The sequence below is a fragment of the Haliotis rubra genome, unplaced genomic scaffold (assembly GCF_003918875.1).
Source record: "Haliotis rubra isolate DU_JTF1 unplaced genomic scaffold, ASM391887v1 Scf86, whole genome shotgun sequence".
Taxonomy (NCBI): Eukaryota; Metazoa; Mollusca; class Gastropoda; order Lepetellida; family Haliotidae; genus Haliotis; species Haliotis rubra.
The window spans coordinates 2,410,159-2,435,077 of NW_025767590.1; the positions used below are offsets into that span (position 1 = coordinate 2,410,159).

The window sequence follows — 24,919 nt, forward strand, 5'->3', positions numbered from 1 at the left end:
TTGTGTTGATGTTTGTCATGTTTTCATATATACAGTATGTATTGTAATCTATGTGATGTTATCAGACATACATGTTTATCAGATTAAGTTGTTGAAATCGGCTAGGTTCTTACTCTACGGTACGATCTGGTCACATCCTACGCCCTACACATGTACGCATTTAGTGCAGATCAACGTTATCTGCGGGATCCGAGTCTTCCCATACAAACCAGACTCCCGGTTTTAGGGATTTTCTCATACTTTGTAGGTCTATAACCGTCACTATAGATAATAGCTTTCCATAAGCTATTCAATACAATATGATTTCCTGCTTACATTTTCATGTCATCCTTTTTGAACATGTGAGCATCAAATATACAAGTACTCATTGGGAAAGATATGATATAGTCGTTCCCTGTCGAAACAGCTATTGTAAGAGTATACCTATGTTATGGAGACCCATTGCTAGGCATATTCACCGCGCTATTTAGTGGAGACTGTATACCCAGTATGTATTGTATTACTTTGTTTCGCCACTGTGAGTTTACTCTTAACTATGATACCGGCGGAAGTAAGTATCTTCGGGTCCCTGTCTCACAATATGCGATTCGTAGAAATATCGTCAAGCCAAATTCATTTGAATGATTTTTTCATTATATGTCAGTTTAGGCTTTTGAAGTTGGTTAGGTTCCCTTCTCTTCACGTCCTTACTTTGTTTAGAGCAGATCACAATATCTGCTAGCCTTGCCGAGTCTAGGCTCACAATATAAGACTCCCAATTTCAAGGATCTTACTGTTTCCATGAAAATATTACATTCATATGCAACCGACGACGCATTGCGCACATTATGTTTCTGTTTCTATATGTCATATATGTACTTATCAGTCAGGTATTCCGACTATATGGTCAGCCGCGAGCAAGATTTTGCCGCTCGGTGGAAATGTCCATTGTTTTGTTTGTACGAGCTGGACAGCCGCTCACTTGTGTTTTGTGTGTACACGTCAGACATTCCGTTGAACTTATTGTAATATTTTGCTGCGCCGATGTTGGCAATTCGATTTATGCATTTATTTGTACGTCCGTGTATATCTGATCTAACACCATTACGATCATTTGACTTATGATCAATGCCTGTACACATGTTCTCGTCAGCCATCATGGGTACGCGGTACCAGTTGTTTCCTTACCACAATGTACCCATCACTCGTCATGTACATGCTAACCATTTCTTCTTAAAATGTCCAAAATTTGTCAGTTGCCGTTTTGATCTGAAGAAAGACTTTGAACTATCAAAAGTTCAGTTAGACATTGATACCATTCTTTACGGCAACCCTGCTCTGCCAAATACTATCAATGAAAATATCTTTAGACATGTGCATAAATACATTGTACGAAGTAAGCGCTTCAATTAATCAATAATATGTCTCAATATTATTATGTCCATCCATTACGTCCAATCATTATTGTTCATGTTTCTGATGGGAGCGGGCGGTAATAAGTTACATAACTTGTGCCCAATCCATTTCAACACTGAATAAAATATGTTCAAACAATGTACTGTATGATGTCATTTTTGTTTATTGAAATTTCGGGACGATATTTTAAAAGAACAGGGGGATACTATTAACACGGAAAAAATGGACAAAGGTTTACCAATATTTTATACCGATATGTGTTATTGAAAACTGGGAATATTACAGATTATCTGACCACGTTCCTCAATCTTAAACCTGTCAAGGGTCACATTGATAACGAGCATCGGACTTAATACGGCCGAAGGCCCGGGTTCGACCAGTATCTCTAAAGCTTATAGAACCAAGGTGCATCACGTTTATCTGTCTTTACGGCGGTTTGTATTCCACGTTGGTCAAATCACGTTGCGTGCGTGCCACATATACCGTGGCATACTGGCGACTGGCCATAGATGCTTCGGTCCAACTAAATGACATAATCTCACGTTCACAATAACAACGTTATCGTAAGTTTTATCTGTAAACGCGATTATTTGCGATAGCTAGAATATATATATATTATGGATGACAGTCACAAATCAGGGGTGGCTGTCTAGTACATTCACTCAGGTGTGTAGCTTTATTTTCTTCAAGTTCGATAAATCTTTACCATTGCTATTCTATGTTAACTTTAATCTATTGGAACTTTAATCTATCTCTTTACTATGTGTTACCCTTGGCGCAACCGTTAGGTCTATGCGGAACGTGGCGTCGTTAATATATCTCACAATTACTCTGTATTACTGTTTAGGATTGTTTATTTGATAATGATTAACTCTACGTTGTCTTGTGGCTATTGTAGATTGTATAGAGTGTGTCGGGTATCCTAACTATAGCATTACGTGCAAACACGATGTTGTTTAGTGACTGTTGTAGAATGTACATTGTATAAACGCCCCCTGGGGTGATGTCTGGATTGCATAGAGTGTGTCGGTATCCTAACTATAGCATTACGTGCAAACACGATGTTGTTTAGTGACTGTTGTAGAATGTACATTGTATAAACGCCCCCTGGGGTGATGTCTGGATTGTATCGAGTGTGTATCCTTACTAGTGCATTGCGTTATGAGCAATATGCTGTTTTGTGTCTGGTATGAACGCCCACTGGGTTGGTGTGTAGAGTATTGAACGCCCACTGGGTTGGTGTGTAGAGTATTGACTGACTGAGTTTGGTTTTACGCCGCTTTTAGCAATATTCCAGCAACACCACGGCGGGGGAGAGATAGATTTCATCCATGTATGGGAGATAGTCTTAGCACCAAGATTGCCTTGTCAGCTGTGACGGAAACACGGGTTCATAGCCTTTTCGAACTGGGTCCATGGCCGAAACACACGGAAGAGTCGTCCGTATGTCAATAACAGTTTATGCCAGACATTTGTAAATTTGTATATCATCTCCATCGATCAACATGTTTACATAACCTCATCATTACTTTACAACATGGAAATGTTAACCATGCGTTATTGTTTGTTGTTTAACTTCGTAGTGGCAATGTACATCATCTATGGCAGAGGTCTATAAATAAGACTCTGCACCAGACAAATCAGGGAGTTACATTATAAGCAGCGATCGCCGTCGGAGTACCATGTCAGACCACCCGATGCATAAAATCAGTGTATGAAATAAGCCAAAAATTCAGCCAGACTTCAAAATGTTGCCGGGGCGGTGGGGTAGCCTAGTGGTTAAAGCGTTCGCTCGTCACTCCGAAGACCAGGGTTCGATTCCCCACATGGGTACAATGTGTGAAGCCTATTTCTGGTGTCCCCCGCCGTGATATTGCTGGAATATTGCTAAAAGCGGCGTAAAACCATACTCACTCACTCACTCAAAATGTTACCAGCCCTGAATGGATTTAACTTGACGAAATATGATAAATTTACTCAGATGTATGGAACATCTAAAAAATTTACCAGACCATCGGGCTGGCTAGCGGTAAATTTAGACCGTCCGTCAGAAATCTAGACCGCCTCGGACGGGCCTTATTTCATACACTGATAAAATCCTCTCATACATGCATATATTGCTGCTGACCTATTCTGTCTAGGAGTGCTCGTATTTCTTTTCTGATTCTTCAGTCATATTGACCGTGCTTATCTCGTGTGACACAAGATTGCCGCCCATTTAGTTTCCTTATTCGTCCAATGAAATATAATTATGTCCGCACCATACCCAAACACGTTAAATATGGTATGAAATACACAATGCCATTTTAGAAAGTGGTCAAATATAACATATATTGTATTTGAGATTACACTTTCTAAGTAAAGTACAGATTCTAGTACTTTGGGGGGTGGGGGTTGAGTCCCATCCGGGATTCGAACGGTAGTTTTGGTAGTGGTATGTTAGCCTGTCTGGTATTTGGCATAAGGATTTGTCGACTCGAAAGTTGGTATAATGAGCGGGCTATCTGTGTTAACCTGGTATCATGGTATAATGAGGTAGCTCTCTGAAGCCGACATGTCAGGAAACGACACATGCACGCAAACAAGACCAGGGCGCTTTATCAGAAAGAAACCCAACGGTTACAATTCGTCTAAGCAAAACAACACGGTCGATGTCTCACATTGGGCCTACATCTATATGTATATACAATCACTCCAAACAGAATAATAAATTGTTAAGTCCCCTTTCACAGGCGTATGCTGGGACTAACATTGACATTAATTAAAGAAAAATGATAACGTTTTTTTACAAGTATATATCAATGAAACATAAAATGAAATCCAAATGGAGCCTTGAACACTCCTTAATGCCTTGAGGTGAGGCAGTCTAGACTTGCCAAACCATTCTACTCCTGATGTCTCTATCACCTGGAGACTGACTAAGGGATGCTCACTAACACTTACTCCCATGCTCCAGTGATCCAATGCCATCTCACTACAGTAGATTCCATAGCACAGGGAGATGTTAACTGATCAATGAGAACAACACTTTAGAAATGACTCACTTTATTTCACTTTTCATACACACATTTTATATACATAACTCAGTCAACTATTTTTGCCATTCTACACAAGCAAAGCAGAGTTTTAACATATTTTCACAATCCTGGATAATTTACAAGAAAAAGGTCAAGACAGTCCACAGCTCTGTAACCATATCCATAGGCTCTTTAACCACATACACACATACCTTACATGATTAGATATATCATATTGTCAACCAGTATGCTAAGACAAATATTAACAACCATCCCTTCACATAATGTATTAGTAATTCAAGTGCTTAAAATCAATGCATGTTACCATATTTTGTCTTTATAGGAACATACAGTATTTATACTTTTATTTATACTTTCATCTTTTGCACAAAGAGATATTTCATATTTTGTAGAAACATTAGGAGAACGGTCCAGTTGATGGTGCTGTCACTTCACACACGCCTCTTCCTAAAGGGAGGTAACTTGCATCTACTCGTCCCATTCGTCTCCATATTTGTTCTTGGGTTTGCCTGTAGCAGAGAGATTTGTAAGCATTAAGAGAAGGGAAAAGGATATATACCAAAGGCAAAATTGTACACATAAATAACCTGCCGACTAATTATTCTGAAGTACTGATATCATAATTTGAAAGAGTGATGTGTCAAAGTTCCCAAACTAGATACTTTCATGTGACCCTGTTTTTCAGATGTGATTGGTCTAAACAACAAATGTACATTTGGAAATACATTTTCTTGTAGTGCCTCACATTGTGACACAATAAAATTTGTGGTGAATGGGTGATATTCATACTAAACGTGCACACCTGATTAGTGCTGGAGCAATTAATTAAATAATTGGTCAATCGATTGATCATGCTTGTGTCAGCTATTATCAATGAGCTTGGGAGATCAATCAATGTTCATACAAAATGTAACATCAAATGAAACCTTAAAAAGTCTGTTTCTAAATCAAGACATAAGCAACTAATGTAGTTTCCCGATTCATAAAACTACAATGTAAACAGCATACTTGCATGCGTGTCTCAACATGAGGTATTCTCGATCGTGGTATTAATCCCTGCATGTTTCGTTTGCACAATGTTATAACTGTGTCCCAGTATTGCTCATTCTATTGAGTTTTGTGGTGGGGTTTATAAGTACAACCAATTCTTGATGGATTCCTGAGCTCGGTTTATTGTGAGAGACAACCAGCACTACAAGTAATAACTGGAATGTCTGGCGTGAGATATGATTACACAGCCGGGAAACCTACTTGTATCCTGTCGTGGGGTTGGCCGAGTGAACGGTCTCCCCTGAGATGATGGTGGTGCTGGTGTTGGTGCTGGTGCTGGCCATGGTGGCTGGTTCAAGGGGCTGTCACTGGACGCCATCTTCCTCTCAAAGTCCATGCGGTTCTGGTTCCTGAGATCGTCATATGACTTGAAGCTGGGTGCCGCCTTTTCCTGAGTTGGCAGTGGAAAACCTGGAGCGAGCAGAGCTACAGATAACTTTTTGGGTCATTGAGTTATGTACTCCCTTGTCTTCATCTCAATTGGGTATCCTAATTTTCCTTTGAGTAACGAAATAAATTGTGCTCACCTCACTCAAACTCAATTGGGTATTTTGATATTTTCCATTAATTTTAAAAATATAATAAAGTTTAAATGTTAGTGTTTGTGATTTACATTTGATCTGTAATATGGGAAACGATAAGAAAGACTGCAAGTTGCCAAGTTCATGTCCTGAAATGGAACTTCTCAATATACTTCAGTTATTTTATCTATATACTGGATGCACAAGCTACGATTTGACATTTTTGTCTGTACGCATGTAAGATCACATTTATTGAGTATTTACAAAACTTCAAGCGTACTTGTACACAATAGACTTAATAGGAACTGAGTTTTCACATAAATATTTGCGTAATTTACGCAGATACGCAGCTTATCTGTACCTCTGAGCAAGGGAGTGAGTCAGGGAATGATTGAGCAGATGAGCTGGGCAGGGGGAGTGAGTGAATAGATGAGTGAGCTGTGAGGAAATGTGTGAGTTAAGTTCCTCAGTGAATGTATGTTGCAGCTATATGACATCAGTCTATTGATAGGAGGTGGTGAGGTGAGGCGGGGTGGGGTGTGATAAGGACAGTTGGGGTGAGGTGAGGGGTGGGTGAGGTGAATTGAAGAGGGGTGAGTGAGTGAGTTGGTTTTACGCCGCTTTTAGCAATATTCCAGCAATATCACACCGGGGAACACCAGAAATGGGCTTCACACATTGTGCCCATGTGGGGAATCGAACATGGGTCTTCAGCATGACGAGTGAACGCCTTAACCACTAGGCTACCTGCCACCCCTGAGGAGGGGTGAGGTGAGGTGAATTGAGGCGTGAGGTGAGGTGTACGAGGGTTGGGGTGAGGTGAGGTTTGGTAAGAAGGGTTGGGATGAGGTGAGGTGTGGTAAGAGAGGGTTGGTGTGAGGTGAGGGTGTGGTAAGAAGGGTTTGGGTGGGTGAGGTGTTGTAAGAGGGTTGGGTGTGAGGTAGAAGGGTTGGAGGGGTGAGGGAGGTGTGGTAAGAAGGGTTGGGGGGGTGGTGAGGTGTGGTAAGAAGGGTTGGGGTGAGGTGAGGTGTGGTAAGAAGGGTTGGGGTGAGGTGAGGTGTGGTAAGAAGGGTTGGGGGTGGTGTGGTAAGGAGGGTTGGGGTGAGGTGAGGTGTGGTAAGGAGGGTTGGGGTGAGGTGAGGTGAGGTGTGGTAAGGAGGGTTGGGGTGAGGTGTGGGGTGTGGTAAGGAGGGTTGGGGTGAGGTGAGGTGTGGTAGAAGGGTTGTGTGGGGTGAGGTGTGGTAGGAGGGTTGGGGTGAGGTGAGGTGTGGTAGGAGGGTTGTGGTGGGGTGAGGGTGTGGTAAGGAGGGTTGGGGTGAGGTGAGGTGTGGTAAGGAGGGTTGTGTGGGGTGAGTGAGGTGTGGTAGGAGGGTTGGGGTGAGGTGAGGGTGTGAGTAAGAAAGGGTTGTGTGGGTTGAGGTGTGGTAGGAGGGTTGGGTTGAGGTGAGGTGTGGTAAGAAGGGTTGTGTGGGGTGAGGTGTGGTAAGAAGGGTTGTGTGGGGTGAGGTGTGGTAAGAAGGGTTGTGTGGTGAGGAGGTGTGGTAAGGAGGGTTGGGGTGAGGTGAGGTGTGGTAAGAGGGTTGGGTGTGAGGTGAGGTGTGGTAAGAAGGGGTTGTGTGGGGTGAGGTGTGGTAAGAAGGGTTTGGGGTGAGGTGAGGTGTGGTAAGGAGGGTTGGGGTGAGGTGAGGTGTGGTAAGAAGGGTTGTGTGGGGTGAGGTGTGGTAAGGAGGGTTGGGGTGACACGAGGTGTGGTAAGAAGGGTTGTGTGGGGTGAGGTGTGGTAAGAAGGGTTGTGTGGGGCGAGGTGAGGTGTGGTTAGGAGGATTGGGGTGAGGTGTGGTAAGGAGGGTTGGTGTGGGTTGAGGTGTGGTGTGGTAAGGAGGGTTGGTGTGAGGTGTGGTAAGAACGGTGCGGGTGAGACGAAGAGGGTTGGGGTGAGGTAAGGAGGGTTGGGGAGAGGTGTGGTAAGGAGGGTTAGGTGAGGATAGGTAAGGAGGGATGGGGTGAGGTGTGGTAAGGAGGTGTTCGGGTGAGATGAGGTGAGGTGAGATTTGGTGAAAGAGCGAGTATGCTGAAAAGTAATTTCCTCTAATTTCTTTGCAAACATAGCCTTCCAGACCTACCTTCCTGATCTACACTGGGTCTGTCATTGATGTCAAGCCCTTTAGGTATTTGTGCCGGCGTCTTATCTGTGTCAAAATCTGTGCTGCGCATCTCATCCTTTGGTATATCAGAGAGTTGTCTCCCTTCCACAGGTGACGCTGACTGATAAAGAGCCCTGCAGAGGAGCAAGTGTGAGAGTCTACTTAGGGTTCTAGTTATATCACAATACAACATCACAGTTAACTTTAGATTAATATCAGCAAAATATTTCCAAAATAAAGCTTGTTGTGGACACTTGCTATTTTGTGGTGACCAAGGATATTATTATAACTATAAGACCACTGGTAAAATAGTTTTAAAAAAAAGACCACTGTGTAAAATAGTTTAAAAATATTGCTCACCCAGTGAGCTAGCCTTAAAAGTCACTCGCCACTTTCAAATTACACTGGCTTAAAACAGAGTTGGACATGAGTAGACAAAATCTGTCAATCAACACAGCTTGTGACAAACTACAAAGCAACTATTCAAAACAGGATTGAAGAGCATAACTTTATGTACGGCAACATGATTTGTTAGGGACATTTATTTCATTTATAACTTGTAATAGTAGTATTGAGTTGCAGGAAAGAACAGTTTTTTTTCTATATTTTAATCAATTTCTACATCTGCATTAAAAAATCCCATTAAACTTTCAGAGGCTCAGGCCTGGGACACTTCAGAACCTTTAGTCCCAACCACCATTTTGCAAGCACTGAAAGGGAGGATTTTTGCATAAGACAAATTATTTTTCAGTAAGCACTGTAAGACATACAATCTTCTCCCCTTCAAGGAACCATGCAATTTTCGAGGAACTCCACCCAGTCTAGTAAATTTTTACAACAAATTTGGTAAAACATTTTTTCTCTGTGATTTTTTTTCTACTTGAACAAATATCAGCACCTACAATCAAAATATACAAGGGTGTCCTCCAAGTACAGCTTTCCGATCTGAGTAAGGCAGTAATGTGAGGGATATGGCTGCTGCATCACAGATACACATAATTCTCATACTTACATTTCATCCTCCGGTTTTAATAGCCCTCTTGCAGCCAAGCCTATGTGGCTGTTAGGAATTTTAGCAATTATTTTCTTCTTACATTGGTCAAAGTAAGACATCTTGCCCACAATGAAGCCCAAGACACAGGCACCTACATCAACAAAAACACATCAGCATTATAACAGGCAGTGTTGGGTCCCTTGGTGAGCAAGTTTGAGGTTCTTAGGTCTCATAAAACAGGCACCTAATTAAACAGAAGTACACATCATCAACATTAAACTTCTTTGTGACACTTTGTGTGGTTATGTACCTAGGTGCATCAGGATCATGTAACTATGCATTAGATTCCAGAAGGTTTGTTACTGCCATGCCAGTACTCAACGTTTTCCAGTGAAGTACTATTATAAGTTGTTCACTGGTCATGAGAGGGGCATGGGTTGATGTACCTTCTTTGTTAAGTTCCCTAGAGGGTACATCAACCCATGGGCCCTGAGGGACCAGTGAACGTATTTATCTCACCGAACACCTCAATGTTAATTTTGAACTGTTTGAAGCACGGGTATCGGATCATAATAAGGAGTACCAGAGTTAGGCAATTAGCCAATACTAGATTTTCAGATGACATAGAATCTAGCAGATGACAAGAAAAACAAATTTAGAGTTATCTCCCTTCCATCTATTAAAATTCACAAAACATTGGTAATTTCTGCACTATTCGAGATAAAGAATTACTAACACCAAATACCAAATAAATTCCCACAGTTCGGCATTCCCAGAGGGTAACACAGAAAATATTACTTGCTTGTAAGCGGGGAAAAATTGAAAATAATAGAAGAGTGCTCAGCCAGTCAGAAAACGACATTTTTACGTGTGAGGCAAGAGCTACTGTTCCCAACAGCATTTAATGCTTCATTTGGTAGTCTGCATCATTAGCTACTAGTCTGAAGCTCAGGCCAAGCAAACAGCAACTGTTACTGATGTACATCCAAAATCCAAAATGTACACTACTGGCTTTCATTCCACATAAAGATAACACTCTGTTGACATTCTTCATTTTTAAGCTCGTGATGTAAAATCTGTCTAGTGAGCATAGCCAATAAAAACCCATACATTCAAAATAGGAAATGACTCACCAATATGTTTTGGATAAATTCCATATGATGGTGAACGTCCCAAAACACCTGAAATGACAGAAGAGAAGAAAAATATGTGGTACAACTAAATACATGAAAAATGTGACATAATATTGTCATACGAGAACAAGTAATGTCATTTGGTGTGACATGGCAGGGGACTGAACTATCGTTTTCCACTCCACAGGTCCACAGAGGTGATCCCTTAAAGAGGCCAGTCTAGAAAAGCAGACGCAGGGATTATCTCAAGACATACAGATGAACATTATGTGCAGAAATTGGTTAACATGTTTGATTCAGAATGTATTTACATAAGGAACATACAAATCACATAACATGATCGTTGGTTAAACAAGTTTTAAGTTTTTGCCCTACGCATAAAAAGTTAGGAGTCATCTTGACTCCTTGGTGTCATGAAAGGGAGTCATGGTCCTGTTTGGGGAGTCAACTTCAGTTTGGAACTATCATCAAGAAATCAACTGTGATTGTTTAATAACGACAAAAACAAGGTAAGGCAGGTCAGGTATTTAATCAGCACTGAGCAGTTAACTGGCAAACATTTAGTTTTAGAAGTTTAGATTATCTGAACTAAGGGCCCAGTAGCATTGCTTCAACAATGACGCAAGCTTCAAATTCACTGCATACTTGAGATAATTTGTGCGTCAAATACACAGGTTTTCTGCGTCATGGCAAACACTGAGTTTTGCCCTTCTTCATGCCAATGTCTCAAATTAAAGTGACAAATTGGTATGGACAAGTGACTAACTTTCATGCCATTTAAGATGATTTGTTGCTGTCAAATGTATATTTTTTTACTTACCCCTGTTTACAAGAAGCTGGACTCCAGCCATCAGACTCAAACTGAGAGGCAGGCCTAGTTGAACAAGGACAGAAATACATGTCAGCGATTACTTCAGTTTTCCCCTGAACATTTTAATAAAGCATGTTCAGCAATCTGCAGGGTCCTAACTTTCCTGATGCTTTCAAAATTGTGATCAAAGCAACACACCAGAGTACCTCTGGTACAACATATTACAAACTTTAACATTTGAGTGTGAGAATGTGAAAAACAGACTGAACAGGTTCACCTTAAGAGCATACTGCCCAACACAAAGATTTACATTCATTTTTGTCTAGTATTTTTAGCACTTTATGTTTATTATATATGATAATAATTAATGACTACTTTCTCATGTCCAATGTACTTTTCATCCACTGTCCTTCATCAACAAATCCTTGAATAATTGAAATGATATTTCTAAGATATTCTTGAATATTACAATTTGTTTAAAATATATATTTGCAAGATCTTTTCTTTCTTTGAAGTTCTATGCAGCACTCAACAATATTCCAACTGCATGGTGGTTGAGACCACACAATCCAATGATTGACATCATGAGTACCTGGGATATGACATATATTGTCCAAATGAACAAGTCTGACATCTGATCCTGTTAGTCGCCTTTCACAACAAGCATGAATTGCTGATGACAAATTATAACTCCAGAGTGACACCAAACAGCATGAGATATTGTAAATCATCTTGTGACTAGTGTATTTCAAGAAGACTATTTTAACAGTAACATTGTACATTGGTGAACTGGAAAAACATAGCATCAATATCATATTTAGTTATGTGATGACCTTTCAGATCAGTGCCAGTCTAAGTAAACTTAGGCTCAGTAATTATTCGTTACACTGCTATATTGAGTCTAACAAAACCTTGTGGAAGGTCTGTCCAATCAAAGGCGAGACGGACGAACGAATTTAACCAATAAGACAACGGCTACTATTTAGGGTTTGGCAGGACTTACAAAATGGATTTTCTCATCCTCGGTCGTCAACACTGATATCTCCCAACAAATGAAAATCCGCATAAAACACAGATTTGACCTGTAGTATATACGCTTTTGGGTTCCTGTTGACATGGTTATAATCATCTAATATTTCCGCAATTTGACATGCTTTAATACTGACAAAACGCTATTTTCAGCGAATGTTTACTCACTGCTGTGGCATGCATCACTAGGAACTGATCGTACGGAAAATAGCATTCGGAACCGTTCGGGTACAAACTTTTTCGAGGTAAAAGTTCCAAAGGTATGTGCGAATGTCCACTTTCGTGTTGGTAAGCTGTGTTCTGATTGGTCAATTGGAAAGGATACCTAAGGCGACCTTCCACAAGATTTTGTTAGACTCAGTACAGCAGTGTAATGAATAATACTGAGCCTAGGTTTACTTAGACTGGCAAACTGCATTACTCATAACTGAATTGTGGCAAATATACCATTTAAGTTATTTTGTTATTGATAGTATTGATAATAATGATTTTCAAAGCTTTCATGTGTCTTCCTACACACCGCTGTGATATTACTGGATTATTGTTAGGATGTGGGAATTTGGAAGAGTAATGCAACAAATATTCATTATATTAACAAGATTAAACTTGAGTTTGTTGAAAAAGATACCTGTTGGTTTCATAAAAACATTTTTAACTTTAACTTGATTAAATGTGATTCTGGTGTTAGAGTAGTAACATAGATGTCTATCACTATGAAACAAATATATTTTCATTGTATATTTTTTGTTTGTGATCTCTCTCTAGTAGGGTACACTTACATCGGTAATAAAAACTTTCTCTATTGCATTCATTGATCACTTCTTGTTCTTCCTCCGTCAAGGCATGGCGCTGTAATTCAAGAGATCAATCTGAATATATTTTACAATTTTCTACACAAAACAGCACCGATAAAAAATGAAGTCAAAATGTACATGGACAAAATGATATCTCAAAAAAACATTTGTCTACTCTGAATGCAGTTACAGAGTCTACAACTTCTAAGATGGGCAAATTACTTTGATGAGATATACCGACTTACTTTATCAATCATAATCTGATTTAACTGATTTTTTTCATCAAATTCCAGCAAGATCAGAATGACTGCAATTAAACATGGCAACATGTTTCTGTTACAGAAAGATCTATGACACCCCAAATGAAATGTTTCTTTATATTTGTCACTGAACATACTGAAACTAGGGAAAGCCATTTCCAGCTTCTAAAAATGTCACTCAAACAAATATTTGCTCATCGTTATAAGTTAGGGTCTTACCTGGAATAGATCAGTGAACTGTGATACTGGAACACTAGTGCAACTTTATGAATCATTTCATCACTTACCTAACGGTACATCTCAGTCATCTGTGCATATTTCCTGATTTTCCTGTTCATAAATACAGAAAATTTGTGGACACGTCCTTGTTAAAATGTTGGGATTCTGACCAACAACCAGAGGCAATGACAAGGCGGACAAGGTCGTGAATTCAGAGGAGAATTGATTTCCAAATGCTCAATGTCATTTTTAGGAGAGACCATACGAACCGTGACGGGAACAGTTTTCAGATATGACCTATCGTTGTTTCGGTCAAGTAATCAAGACGAACAACGACTTGGGCACAATCATTGAACCTTGAGTACAAAGGTAATCTCACGTCTTGAAATCATGAACCAGATACGTACCACCCGTGGCCGCTGGCCCTGTCGTTGCTCCTGATATTGTTGTGAAGCATTGGGCGCAGACATCTTGAAGGCGACGGTAAATTAGAGTTACCCGCCCTTGTTTGTGTGACATAGAAGCGGTCGTAAATATACAGTACAAAGCCCTCAGAGTGGATCACTGGTGAAGCGCCAGCGCAGCAGACACAGGGAACCAGACTGCAAAACCGTTGTCACATCCTCAAAAACATCTGCCAAGAGCAGACTTGAGTGTACGATTTCAAGTAAATCATGAGCGTGTGTCAATGAATATGAAACAAATAAAACAAATACCTCCCAAAAACACAAACCACCTAGATTATCAATATATTTGCATAGAGCTATCTATCTCTCAATCGATGCTCTTTTCATCACTTGCTTGATAGCGGTGTTAGAACAAACGAAGAAATGTAGCTCTTGTAATAAAGACTTTGCTCGTCCATATATTGAAATCCTTCCTAAAATTAATGAAATAAATATTTCATATCATGTGATTAAATAATATTTGTTCCTCAATGGCTTTGATTAACATTCGCCGGAATGGGGTGGGGGCGATAATATATAGTTTACACATGTATGTACATACACAATCTAAAAGCTTCATCAATAAATAAATATCCAACAATCTATAAAGTGTAATTAATAGTTATCACTTGTGTGTCATAAGTTAATAACTAAAGTATCAGAGAAACATTACATCACTACCCACTTCAAAAGATAAGGGTGTGTGTGTGTGTGTGTGTGTGGGTGTGTGTGGGGGGTTGTTGTAGCCTAGGGCTAAAGGGTAGCCTAGGGGCTAAAGCGTTCGCTCGTCACGCCGAAGACCCGGGTTCGATTCCCCAAAAGGGTATAATGTGTGAAGCCCATTTCTGGTGTCCCCCGCCGTGATATTGCTGGAATATTGCTAAAAGCGGCGTAAAACCAAACTAAGTCAGTCAGTCAGTCAGTCAAAAGATAAGGGGGCGGTGGGGTAGCCTAGTGGCTAAAGCGTTCGCTCGTCACGCCGAAGACCCGGGTTCGATTCCCCACATGGGTATAATGTGTGAAGCCCATTCCTGGTGTCCCCCCGCCGTGATATTGCTGGAATATTGCTAAAAGCGGCGTAAAACAAAACTCAGTCAGTCAGTCAGTCAAAAGATAAGGGGGCGGTGGGGTAGCCTAGTGGCTAAAGCGTTCGCTCGTCACGCCGAAGACCCGGGTTCGATTCCCCACATGGGTACAATGTGTGAAGCCCATTCCTGGTGTCCCCCGCCGTGATATTGCTGGAATATTGCTAAAAGCGGCTCAAACCTAAACTCACTGACTCAATAGATAAAACATTCTGGTTTCTGGTTGTACATCTTCAGCTTAATTTTCAAAGATAATATCCGTCCTTACTGAAGTAACAAATACATCTTATAACCGTAAACGTCTGGCAAATTAAAAGATATTGTGAAGCATCCTCATAATGTTGTCGCATTTCTCAGGAATTCTGCAGCATCAAAATCAGCGCAAACCAAACATTATCAGCCCATCAACAATCAGAAGGCAATTTCGAACCCACACTCTCAGATTAGGCTCTGAATCACAGCAAAGTAAGCAACCGAAACCACCTGGCCACCGCGGCTTCCACTAAAATCAGGGGCGTAGCTACCATTATGAACCAAAGCCCGGGCTTACACATGATTGTTGGTAAAACGGTTGGGCAAGCCCTCAATACTATCTAAATATAAAGCTTTGCAACCTATCGGGCTTACACGAAAACATTGGCTTGCTATGCGCCTGAAAATGCAGGTCTGACAACTTGCAGTCTCGATTACGGAGGTCTGTTGAGTCCCAGTCTGACAGCAACACATGACATTTGATATAGGGCACGATAAGACAACACTAATATAACCAGGTAGAAATATGAACATTATCACAGTAGCAACAAGGGTGATGTGTGAAAGCATGTCTTTGTTATTTTCTGTACCAAAGCAATTGTAATGCAAGATAATACTGAACGCACATGTATGTTTATATTTACACGCTATATTTAGCGTGCTATAATACTAGCTATGGGTGCGATCATTTCACGGCCTAGTGCACACCGTCACGTTTCGCAGATCAGCTTGACTAACAATAGTAAATGGTCGTCGATTATCACCGTGACAAATCGACATGTCTTTACTGTTCAAATAGTCTATGTTCACTCAGACAGAGCGATATCACCAATCTAGTCAATGAGAATTATTGGTTTAAAACGTCCCAGTGGGACACACGGAGTCCACTTCCTGATTACAAGGATTCGCGATCGTATTCAGGCAAATGTCACTTCCCTCTCTACAATAAAGTATATAAACTGGTATACAGTATACAGAAGGAATACATTGAAAACTGTATTTGAAACCCCCAAACCCCCAAAAAAAAAATAAAATAAATAAAAATATCAAGTGTCTTAAAAACGTTTCAGAATGTTACTAGGCTGGGAACAGTTGCCGAGTCTCTGCCAAAGTACACTCCCACAATACCAACAACCAGAAAACTACTATGACACTGGTATAAACTATATTACATTCGTATCAAAATATCTGGTTTACATAAGTTTAATAGTCAACATCAAGCATGGGTATTTATTGAATTTTGACCGACGGTTTATTTGTTTCATTGTTACAGTGAACTCTTTATTCCGCATGCACCTCTTTACTGACAATTCCATTAGCTACATATATGACTGTGTATACTATGATATCAGTACATTTGTATTATGTAAGTCCGAAGTTCGTCAATCACCCTTTTCGCTATTCCTCAAGTATTCAGTGGGACAGGTACGCGTATGATAAATGGGATTTATTGGCATTCTAGCACTCTAGAAGTTGAGGAGATGAAGAATGAGGACATTGTTATGGATATACAACTTCCTTATTCTGTATAGGCGACATTTCGACATAGATTCACTTGCTTGACAACGACATTATAATCTATGTCGAAACGTCGCCTATACAGAATAAGAAGTTGTATATCCATAAGAATAGTCCTCATTCTTCATACTAGAAGTAGGTGTTTAAAAAATGAAGCACACGACTTTATTGATAACACATTGTTCAGGGGCGGATACAGCTTTTTGAGAAAGGGGTGGTGGGTGCACGATTGAGAAAAGGAGGGGTGCACACTTCAATTTTACCCGAGTTTCAATGGTCATTTAACAAACTTTCAGCACAAAAAGGGGGGAGGGGGGGATCCGCCTATGTTGTTTATTGCATAAATCGACGCTTCGGTGTAGAATCTTACACCATTGTCAAGCTAAGATACTCTAAGATGCTTCGCTATTGTCTGATAAACAATTCCTGAATTCGCCTGAAGGTCGTTATGATATCTAATTCGAAATAATACTTAATTAATACATTAAAAACTAATATGCATCCAATATGTAGGTATTGGTTGCTTAGTTCAACAGAAATTTAATTTTCTAACTTATTTATATTATCTCCTCGGCATCTGTTTGATTATGTAACCGACTTTGCGATACTATCTCGAACTGAATCAGCACATGTCCCGGTCACTATGAAATTACGTGCGCTTCATGTTAGAGAATCATGCATATGTACACGTAACAAATATACTAGCCACATAAAGAAAGTGTGCATTGTCAATATATTATCCCAGTTGATAAGTACGATAACAATGTCAAAGGTACATATAAACTTTAATGGAGGGATCATGAGACCATAAGAAGTCGGGAGAGTTTCAATTGAAAAGTCAATCACAATGACGTCACGAGTCCACAAGCGGGACAGGGGTCAAATGACCATGTCACACGCTCAACAACGGGCATGTCCACCATCGGCATTGAGAACAGCAGTGCATCGACGACGCATAGAGCCTATCAAACGTGCAAGGAAGGCTTGTGGGATGTCACGCCAGATTCTCTCAAGTTTTGTTGCAAGGTCAAGGACGTTATCTGGCGGATGAGGAAGACGGCGTAGACGTCGATCCATCTCGTCCCAAACATGCTCTATCGGGGAGAGATCCGGTGAATTTGCAGGCCAAGCAATCCTTGCCATACGAGGGCGGGCATTGTCCTGTTGGAATGTTAACCCAGGGCCATAACGTTGCAGAAAAGGAATTGCCACAGGTCGAAGAATCTGATCCCTGTAACCAACACCAATTAAGTTGCCCCGAACAATCAACAAAGGAGTTCTTTTGCGTGCTGTTATTCCACCCCAAATCATCACGGAACCACCACCAAAGCGATTCCTCTCCAAGACACAGGCCTGTGCATAACGTTCTCCCACGCGTCTCTAGGCACGTTGACGTCCATCACTATGGGAAATGTTAAACCTGGACTCATCTGTAAATACAACATTTCTCCACCAAAACAAGGGTCTGCGGACATGATTTCGGAACCACATCCGGCGAGCTTGTCGATGACGTTGTGTCAGGATAGGCCGTATGGCGGGACGTCGTGGTCTGATCCCGTGATGACGTAAACGTTGTCAAACTGTGTTGGGGTGGATACGGCGAAGTCCTGGGATGGTTCGGGCAGTCATCACTGCAGTCTGAAACCTGTGGCGAAGATGGGTCACCCTTATCCATCTGTCCTGTCTTGGCGTTGTTACACGTGGACGTCCAGAACGTGGCCGATCGATGACATCATTTGTGTTCTGGTAGCGTCTCACCAGTGCAGAAATGGTGTTCCGGTGGCAGTGGAAATGTGCAGCCACTTGTCGTTGAGACATTCCCCCACGGACCATCCCAATGGTCTCATGAACGTTGTGCAGACGTGAGCCTTTGCATGCTATGCGTTTCAATAGCCGTTTAATTTTTTGAACGATCGCAAGGGCAGGGGTTGAGCTTTCCAAAGTGACAGTATTGTGTGGCATTCATTTGCTCTGTTTCTCTTTCCCGGAATGCACGTGCAACAACGTATTGCACGTCTCAAGGACGAACCCACTGACGTCACGGAACGTGGCACGTGCATGCATGTTGGATACGTCACTAATCTCTGAGTTTCAATTCTTATGTGTCTACACAGGTTTGATAAACTTAGATTTAAAATTTTTGTATGCACAGTTTCTTTATGTGCCTAGTATATAATAATGCTTTCAACTTGTTATGGTCTCATGATCCCTCCATTAAAGTTTATATGTACCTTTGACATTGTTATCGTACTTATCAACTGGGATAATATTTTGACAATGCACAGTTTCTTTATGTGGCTAGTATATTTAAATCGAAAGCAAGTTCCAAAAAGCAATATCCAAACCCAAGAGTGGTTTCACCACTTTAGAACACCGTTTTCTGGTGAAAATGTAGATATTGAGAGAAATACTGCCTATGACCATGACTTTTGTTGAATGATGACCCAAACAGTGACCTTACAAAAGAAATTCTTGACTCTCCAATATCCAGAGAAGAGATCTTAGATAGCATAAACAACCTTAAACTCAACAAATCCCCAGGAATAGATGATTTAATTCAAGAATTATTTTAAAGTATCTGATCTTCTACCTTATCTTGAGTTAGTTTTCAATCTGTTATTAGAGAGGGAAACTTCCTACCTCCTGGTCTGTTGGGATAATATAGTTCCTTTACACAAGCAAAATAATTTGAACAATGTTGATAACTACAGGGGAATCACACTCTTAAGCATATTTAGTAAAGTTTTCACCTCAATCATCAACCAAAGATTAATATTTTGGGGAGAAACAATAAATAAATTAAACGAATCTCAGGCTGGATATAGACAGGGATATACAACAATTGATAACATGTTTATATTACAGAGTGTGATACAAAGATTTAAATACGCAAAGTGGCAGGTTATATGCAATGTTTTTTTATTTTTTCTAAAGCATTTAATTCTGTGCAAAGACATAAGCTATGGAGACGTCACAAACAGAACAAAAAGATTTGGTTACCAAAATTTATTAACCCAAACCCCCAACCATACATGACAAAACACGCTATCATACACACATTCATTCTATACAAAACATTGACATATGCTGTACCACGTGTGTCTCACACGCAGTTACCCCAGCTTTGCCTTCCTTATCCCAATATACTCAAACCATGATGCCCACTTAACCTGCACACAGTCCCTCCATCACTAAGCACAACACCGTCACAGTCATACGATCATAACTGATATCGGGTACAATCTATAGCGATACAACTGTAGATTACCATGGTAACAAGTAATTGGTGGTTAATGTGGCAACAGAATAACAGTGTCCGTGTTTGGCATCAATCCCTGACCTCTGTCAGTACGAACCAACAGTTCACACACATCCATCCCAGGTCACTGGCGTTGTTAGCCATCCTCCGTAGTTCCACTGTCCGACTCGTCAGCCTACAATAGCCACTACTCCAACCTTGGCAATTTCTCCTGGTGATCTTCACGCTTGCCCTCTGGTCATAGCACATCACCCTCTCAGAGAATATCACGTTCAACAGTCCGTCCTTGGCAAACCATAGGTCTTCATGACAGGCTCTCAGTAACACCATATCCTGGATGCTTAAATACAAACCACTTGTATTTACTAATATGTCCTAGATTATATATGATGCCATTTCATCACGACCTGTTCAGTTGCCCATTATACCATCAATAACACTATTATATATTTACCTCTAAATACAATTTAATACCCGTACAACTATCCCACAAATAGTCAAATGTATAACACCACCCGTCAAATTATCACCCAATACTACATTTCTTATTCAAATATATAGTAAACTCACATTTTTCACAAAATGTCATTCGAAGTGCAATACAAAACACTCAATATTCAATTAATTCACACACTTCCAAAGAAATAATTAATATTCAAAATGCAATACAAAAATACACTAACGCATTTCTGCGACCAACACCACTGAAATACACGTCTGAAGCTTTCACCGCCATATTCGCTGGGTATCTCCCTATCACCCAAACAGTCACGCTTTTTAACTTCCTGACCGTGCATGAAAATCACGCACCCCTTCGCACAGCCGGTTGCGTTCCCGCGCACCGTTCTCCCGCCGAAAACACACACAAAGAACCAGATCTTGACAGAGACTATGTAACACAAATGGGCTTAGCCTCAAAATGACAAGTTGTTAAGTAACATGTATTAGAATGTTAAAGATTGTGTCAGGAATAACACTGTACTCTTTGAAACTTTGGATGTACTTATTGGAGTATGGCAAGGTTGTGTACTCAGTCTTGTTTGTGTTCCTTCTTTATAAATGAACTAGTACTAGTACAGATTGAAAATAATTGTTCACATAGTATCCAGTTGCATCCTGATATGTTTCATCTTTTCCTTTTATTATTTGCAGATGATATTGTTCTCATCTCAAGTATTATTAATGGCCAACAGAAGCAAATTAACGAACTAGAAACCTACTGTAAAATTCATGTCTAACTGTAAATATGGATAAAACGAAAGTAGTCGTTTTTAAAAATGGGAGAAAATTATCCAAAAAGGAAAAATGTTTTTATAAAGGCAGAATTATTAGATATTCGATATTATCGATTAGATATTGGATAAGGTTATTAAGTATGCCACTCTACCGTTTACCAAAAAATGCTATAATATGATGTTACCATATGACAAAGAAGGTAAAAAGAATTGGAAAACAGATGTTAAACACCTACTTTATTCAACTGGATTTAATCATTTATGGTATGGTTAAACGTTGAATGTTCGTCATTGTTTCTAAATACATTCACGCAAAGATTAAAAGATATTTACCAGCAAAAATGGTTGGAAACAATTTCAGTAGCTACAAAATGTAATTATTACTCAATCTTTAAAACACACATTTATACTGAACGTTATTTATCATGTGTTAACGTCAAGAAATATAGAATAGCTTTAGCTCGTTTCCGTTGTTCATCTCATGATTTATTAATTGAAAAAGGTAGGTTTATGAATATCAAAAGAGAGGATAGAATCTGTAGATGTTGTAATAATACTGTTATAGAAGACGAATATCATTTTCTTCTACTATGCCCAGCATATAATGCTATACGTAAAAAAATATATTAAAGAACTCTATTTCGTTCATCCCTCTATCGATAAATTTTCCTCTCTATTGAATTCTTCAAATGAATCTATAATTAAAAATGTTGCGGTTTTCGTTTATCAAGCAATGTTGATTAGAAAATTGTATGTATGAAATGTACTATAGGCATGTGGCCTCCTCAGTACTGAAATAAAGATTGATTGATACCTAATTCGAAATGATGCTTAATTAATACATAATATGCATCCAATATGTAGGTATTGTCTGCTTAGTTCAACAGAAATATGACTTAAATAAGTTCATATGTGTTGACAAAGTTAACTTGCATTCACTCAAGTTGCCCTGGGTTTTGAACGGGCGAGCGCTCTCCAAAGTATTACTTCTAGAGTTTGCCGATCAAACAATAATTATTAATTGATTTAACGACGTCTTTTCCAAAAGGGGCGTGTTTGCACTTAGTACGCTTAGGTTTGTGTAAGATGTTACCTATAAATGTTTAATGGCGTCATTTTCAACTTCAAGGACAGAACGAACAATAATGTCTTTCTGTTCTCATTGAGACGTCACCACACCGATCCGGAATACCATTCGTCTGCGCATGTACCACAATTCGTTGCAGCCAGTATGAGTATTTTGATTGGATGGGGATTCAGCCAATGGCTTTGTTACAGCCTCAGACGTGCACCACTGAACACCATCTCCGTCCGGGTTGTGCGTGAATCAATAGCCTATGTTGTACCGACCTACAATCAGCACTGTTTGACTGCCTGTCTTGAATCAACAATTCTTAGGACTCTTTGTACTTAGGATAGTTCCCAGAAGTAGCATATCTAGCATTTATATACCATATATTTGATCAACTTCTGTTATAGAAGAAGATATAGCTTGCATATATAATATATATAGTACGATACTGTAACCGCTACAATCTCCCTGAAGAGTAAAGAACGAAACATGTTGGAGAAAAAGGCATTCTGTTTTTATTTATCTATTTAATATATATAAAACATACACATCTATTAAACACACACATGTCTCATATTCATCTCGCTGTGTGTGTGTGTGATTGTATAATTTTGACCCCCTTTTAGTTATGTATAGAAAATAGTGTCTCATAAGCCCGTTTGAAATTATATACACTAGACACCAAAAGAAACGTTACCCTCCTACCTTTATGAATTACTGAAAAACTATCAAAGACATATTCAAGCAGTATTTACATTCATTTCACATGTGGACTGATTCTATAGGGTATAAAGAGAGCCTAGAATACATGATATGATACACAAGTACGAGAAATATGCCACGATTATCAGCTGAAGGGAGAGAAAGAACCATTGGGATGGTGCAGATGGGGTCGACATACAATGCTGTTGCCAACACCCACGGATGCCACCGTATCACGGTTCTAAGACTTATTCAAGGCTTCAGACAGACTGGTGTCACCGTAGACAGACCAAGAAGTGGACGTCCACGCATCACAAAGCCAGCTGAAGATAGGTACCTCCGTCATTGAGGAAGGAGGGTAACGTTTCTTTTGGCGTTTAGTGTGTGTACTTTTTATCTCGTTTACATACACGTGGCACTTAAAAAAACTATGTCTGTCTGTCTTTGTCCAGTATATTATCATGCATACTATATATACAATCTTGCTCTTACAATTAAACATATATGCTTTTAAATGATGGATGTGAAGTGAACCAAACCCCACTGAGAGTAGCTTTACTTTCGTTTTACATAACACGCAACATTCAATATTTATGAAAATTGAATCAAACGTTGTTGTCAGTCCGAAGATATCCAATTCGGACACCCCGTGGGTAACAGGAGGACAAAAAATGAATACAAAACATGTTAAATTACACCTCTCCGATTCATCAAGGTCAACCATTGAAGTATATTGATATATTCCTGTCTAAATCCACATTGTCGGCAGCCAATCGACGATTCCGGGTGGCAAAACTTCCCGATTGGCTAGACAGTCACGTTTCTCTTTGTAAGCCCCTGATCGGCTCACTGGCTCACTGACCGCATTCTTTGCAAGTACAAGTGTAATGCTGTTTTGTGTCTGTGTCAACCGTTATACTAACCCGTTTTTGTCCCAACTCACAGCTCCTCTGTATCTAATTGAATGTTTACAGATACGGGTCAGTTTAAGGGACGGTGGTCAACTAGGTTCTGTCACTGATCCCTTTGGACGTCGGGATATCTGTGGTTCAGTATGTCAATACACATACATCAACAATCATAAATAACATCTCAATACCTGCTAGCCTTTGTTCAAAGAGCTCTTGGATAGGCTTTTAATCAATAAGCATGAAGACCTTAACAATCCGAAAAATTGTTTTTCCCTGGAATGTCTCTATAACGAACAGGAACGTTGCTCAGTATCGTTAATATCAGTAATACATTGTGGCAGTCGTAAGACATTGAAGTATTTATATCTATCGTGCATTAAAATAAGAAAATGGGAGATGTATTAACAAAACTCTATTATTTTTATGTATCGAGCTATACTGTACTATAATGTTCCACATGTCTCTGACCAGCAATAGTAATGAAAAAACCCCCAGAGTAACTGAAATAGAACTCATTAATTCTTGGTGTTTATGACTCTTTATATCCTAATTGTTAGGGTTGCGAGTGCTACTGCAGCTCTGGACATGCTCACTTGGTGTCACCACTTTTAGTGATACGTACATATAATTTCCACCACTGTTTGTTTATACAGTGAAATCTGTTTCTGTAGATAAATAGGACTGATTATTCTGTGGCGATGATTTTTATATTTTCAGATTGGTTTCACATTGTTTACACATTCGTTTTACCATGAACGATGTAAAATATATATCATTCAGTACATGGCAACCTGTATTCACTTCCTCAAACACATGAAATTTATTCCAGATCAGAATTGTGTGACCTAAGAACTTAATAACAATCGCATTAAAACCCACAGAAACTGAGATTACTTACAACTGTATTAAACCCAACTTTTAAAAGAAACTAATGCTCAAATAAATGGTTCCATCTACAAACACAACAATATGGATTAGCAGTACACTGGACAGTCTTAATTTGTGTCTTCATTCTTCACAACTTCATTCTTTGCAACACAACAATCTTACA

At 39.7% G+C, this 24,919-nt stretch overlaps 1 protein-coding gene across 1 annotated transcript; it reads right to left on the minus strand.

Moving 5' to 3' along the window:
* Nucleotides 1–4,423: 4,423 nt before the first annotated feature.
* On the minus strand, nucleotides 4,424–13,876 carry LOC124262910 (OCIA domain-containing protein 1-like). Its single transcript, XM_046697506.1, has 8 exons — nucleotides 13,796–13,876; nucleotides 12,895–12,964; nucleotides 11,096–11,149; nucleotides 10,276–10,323; nucleotides 9,161–9,293; nucleotides 8,128–8,282; nucleotides 5,685–5,894; nucleotides 4,424–4,942 (listed from the first exon to the last, which is right to left on the minus strand). Exons 1-8 carry the CDS (start codon nucleotides 13,856–13,858, stop codon nucleotides 4,902–4,904), a joined length of 774 nt encoding a protein of 257 aa, XP_046553462.1. The 5' UTR covers nucleotides 13,859–13,876; the 3' UTR covers nucleotides 4,424–4,901.
* Nucleotides 13,877–24,919: the final 11,043 nt, after the last annotated feature.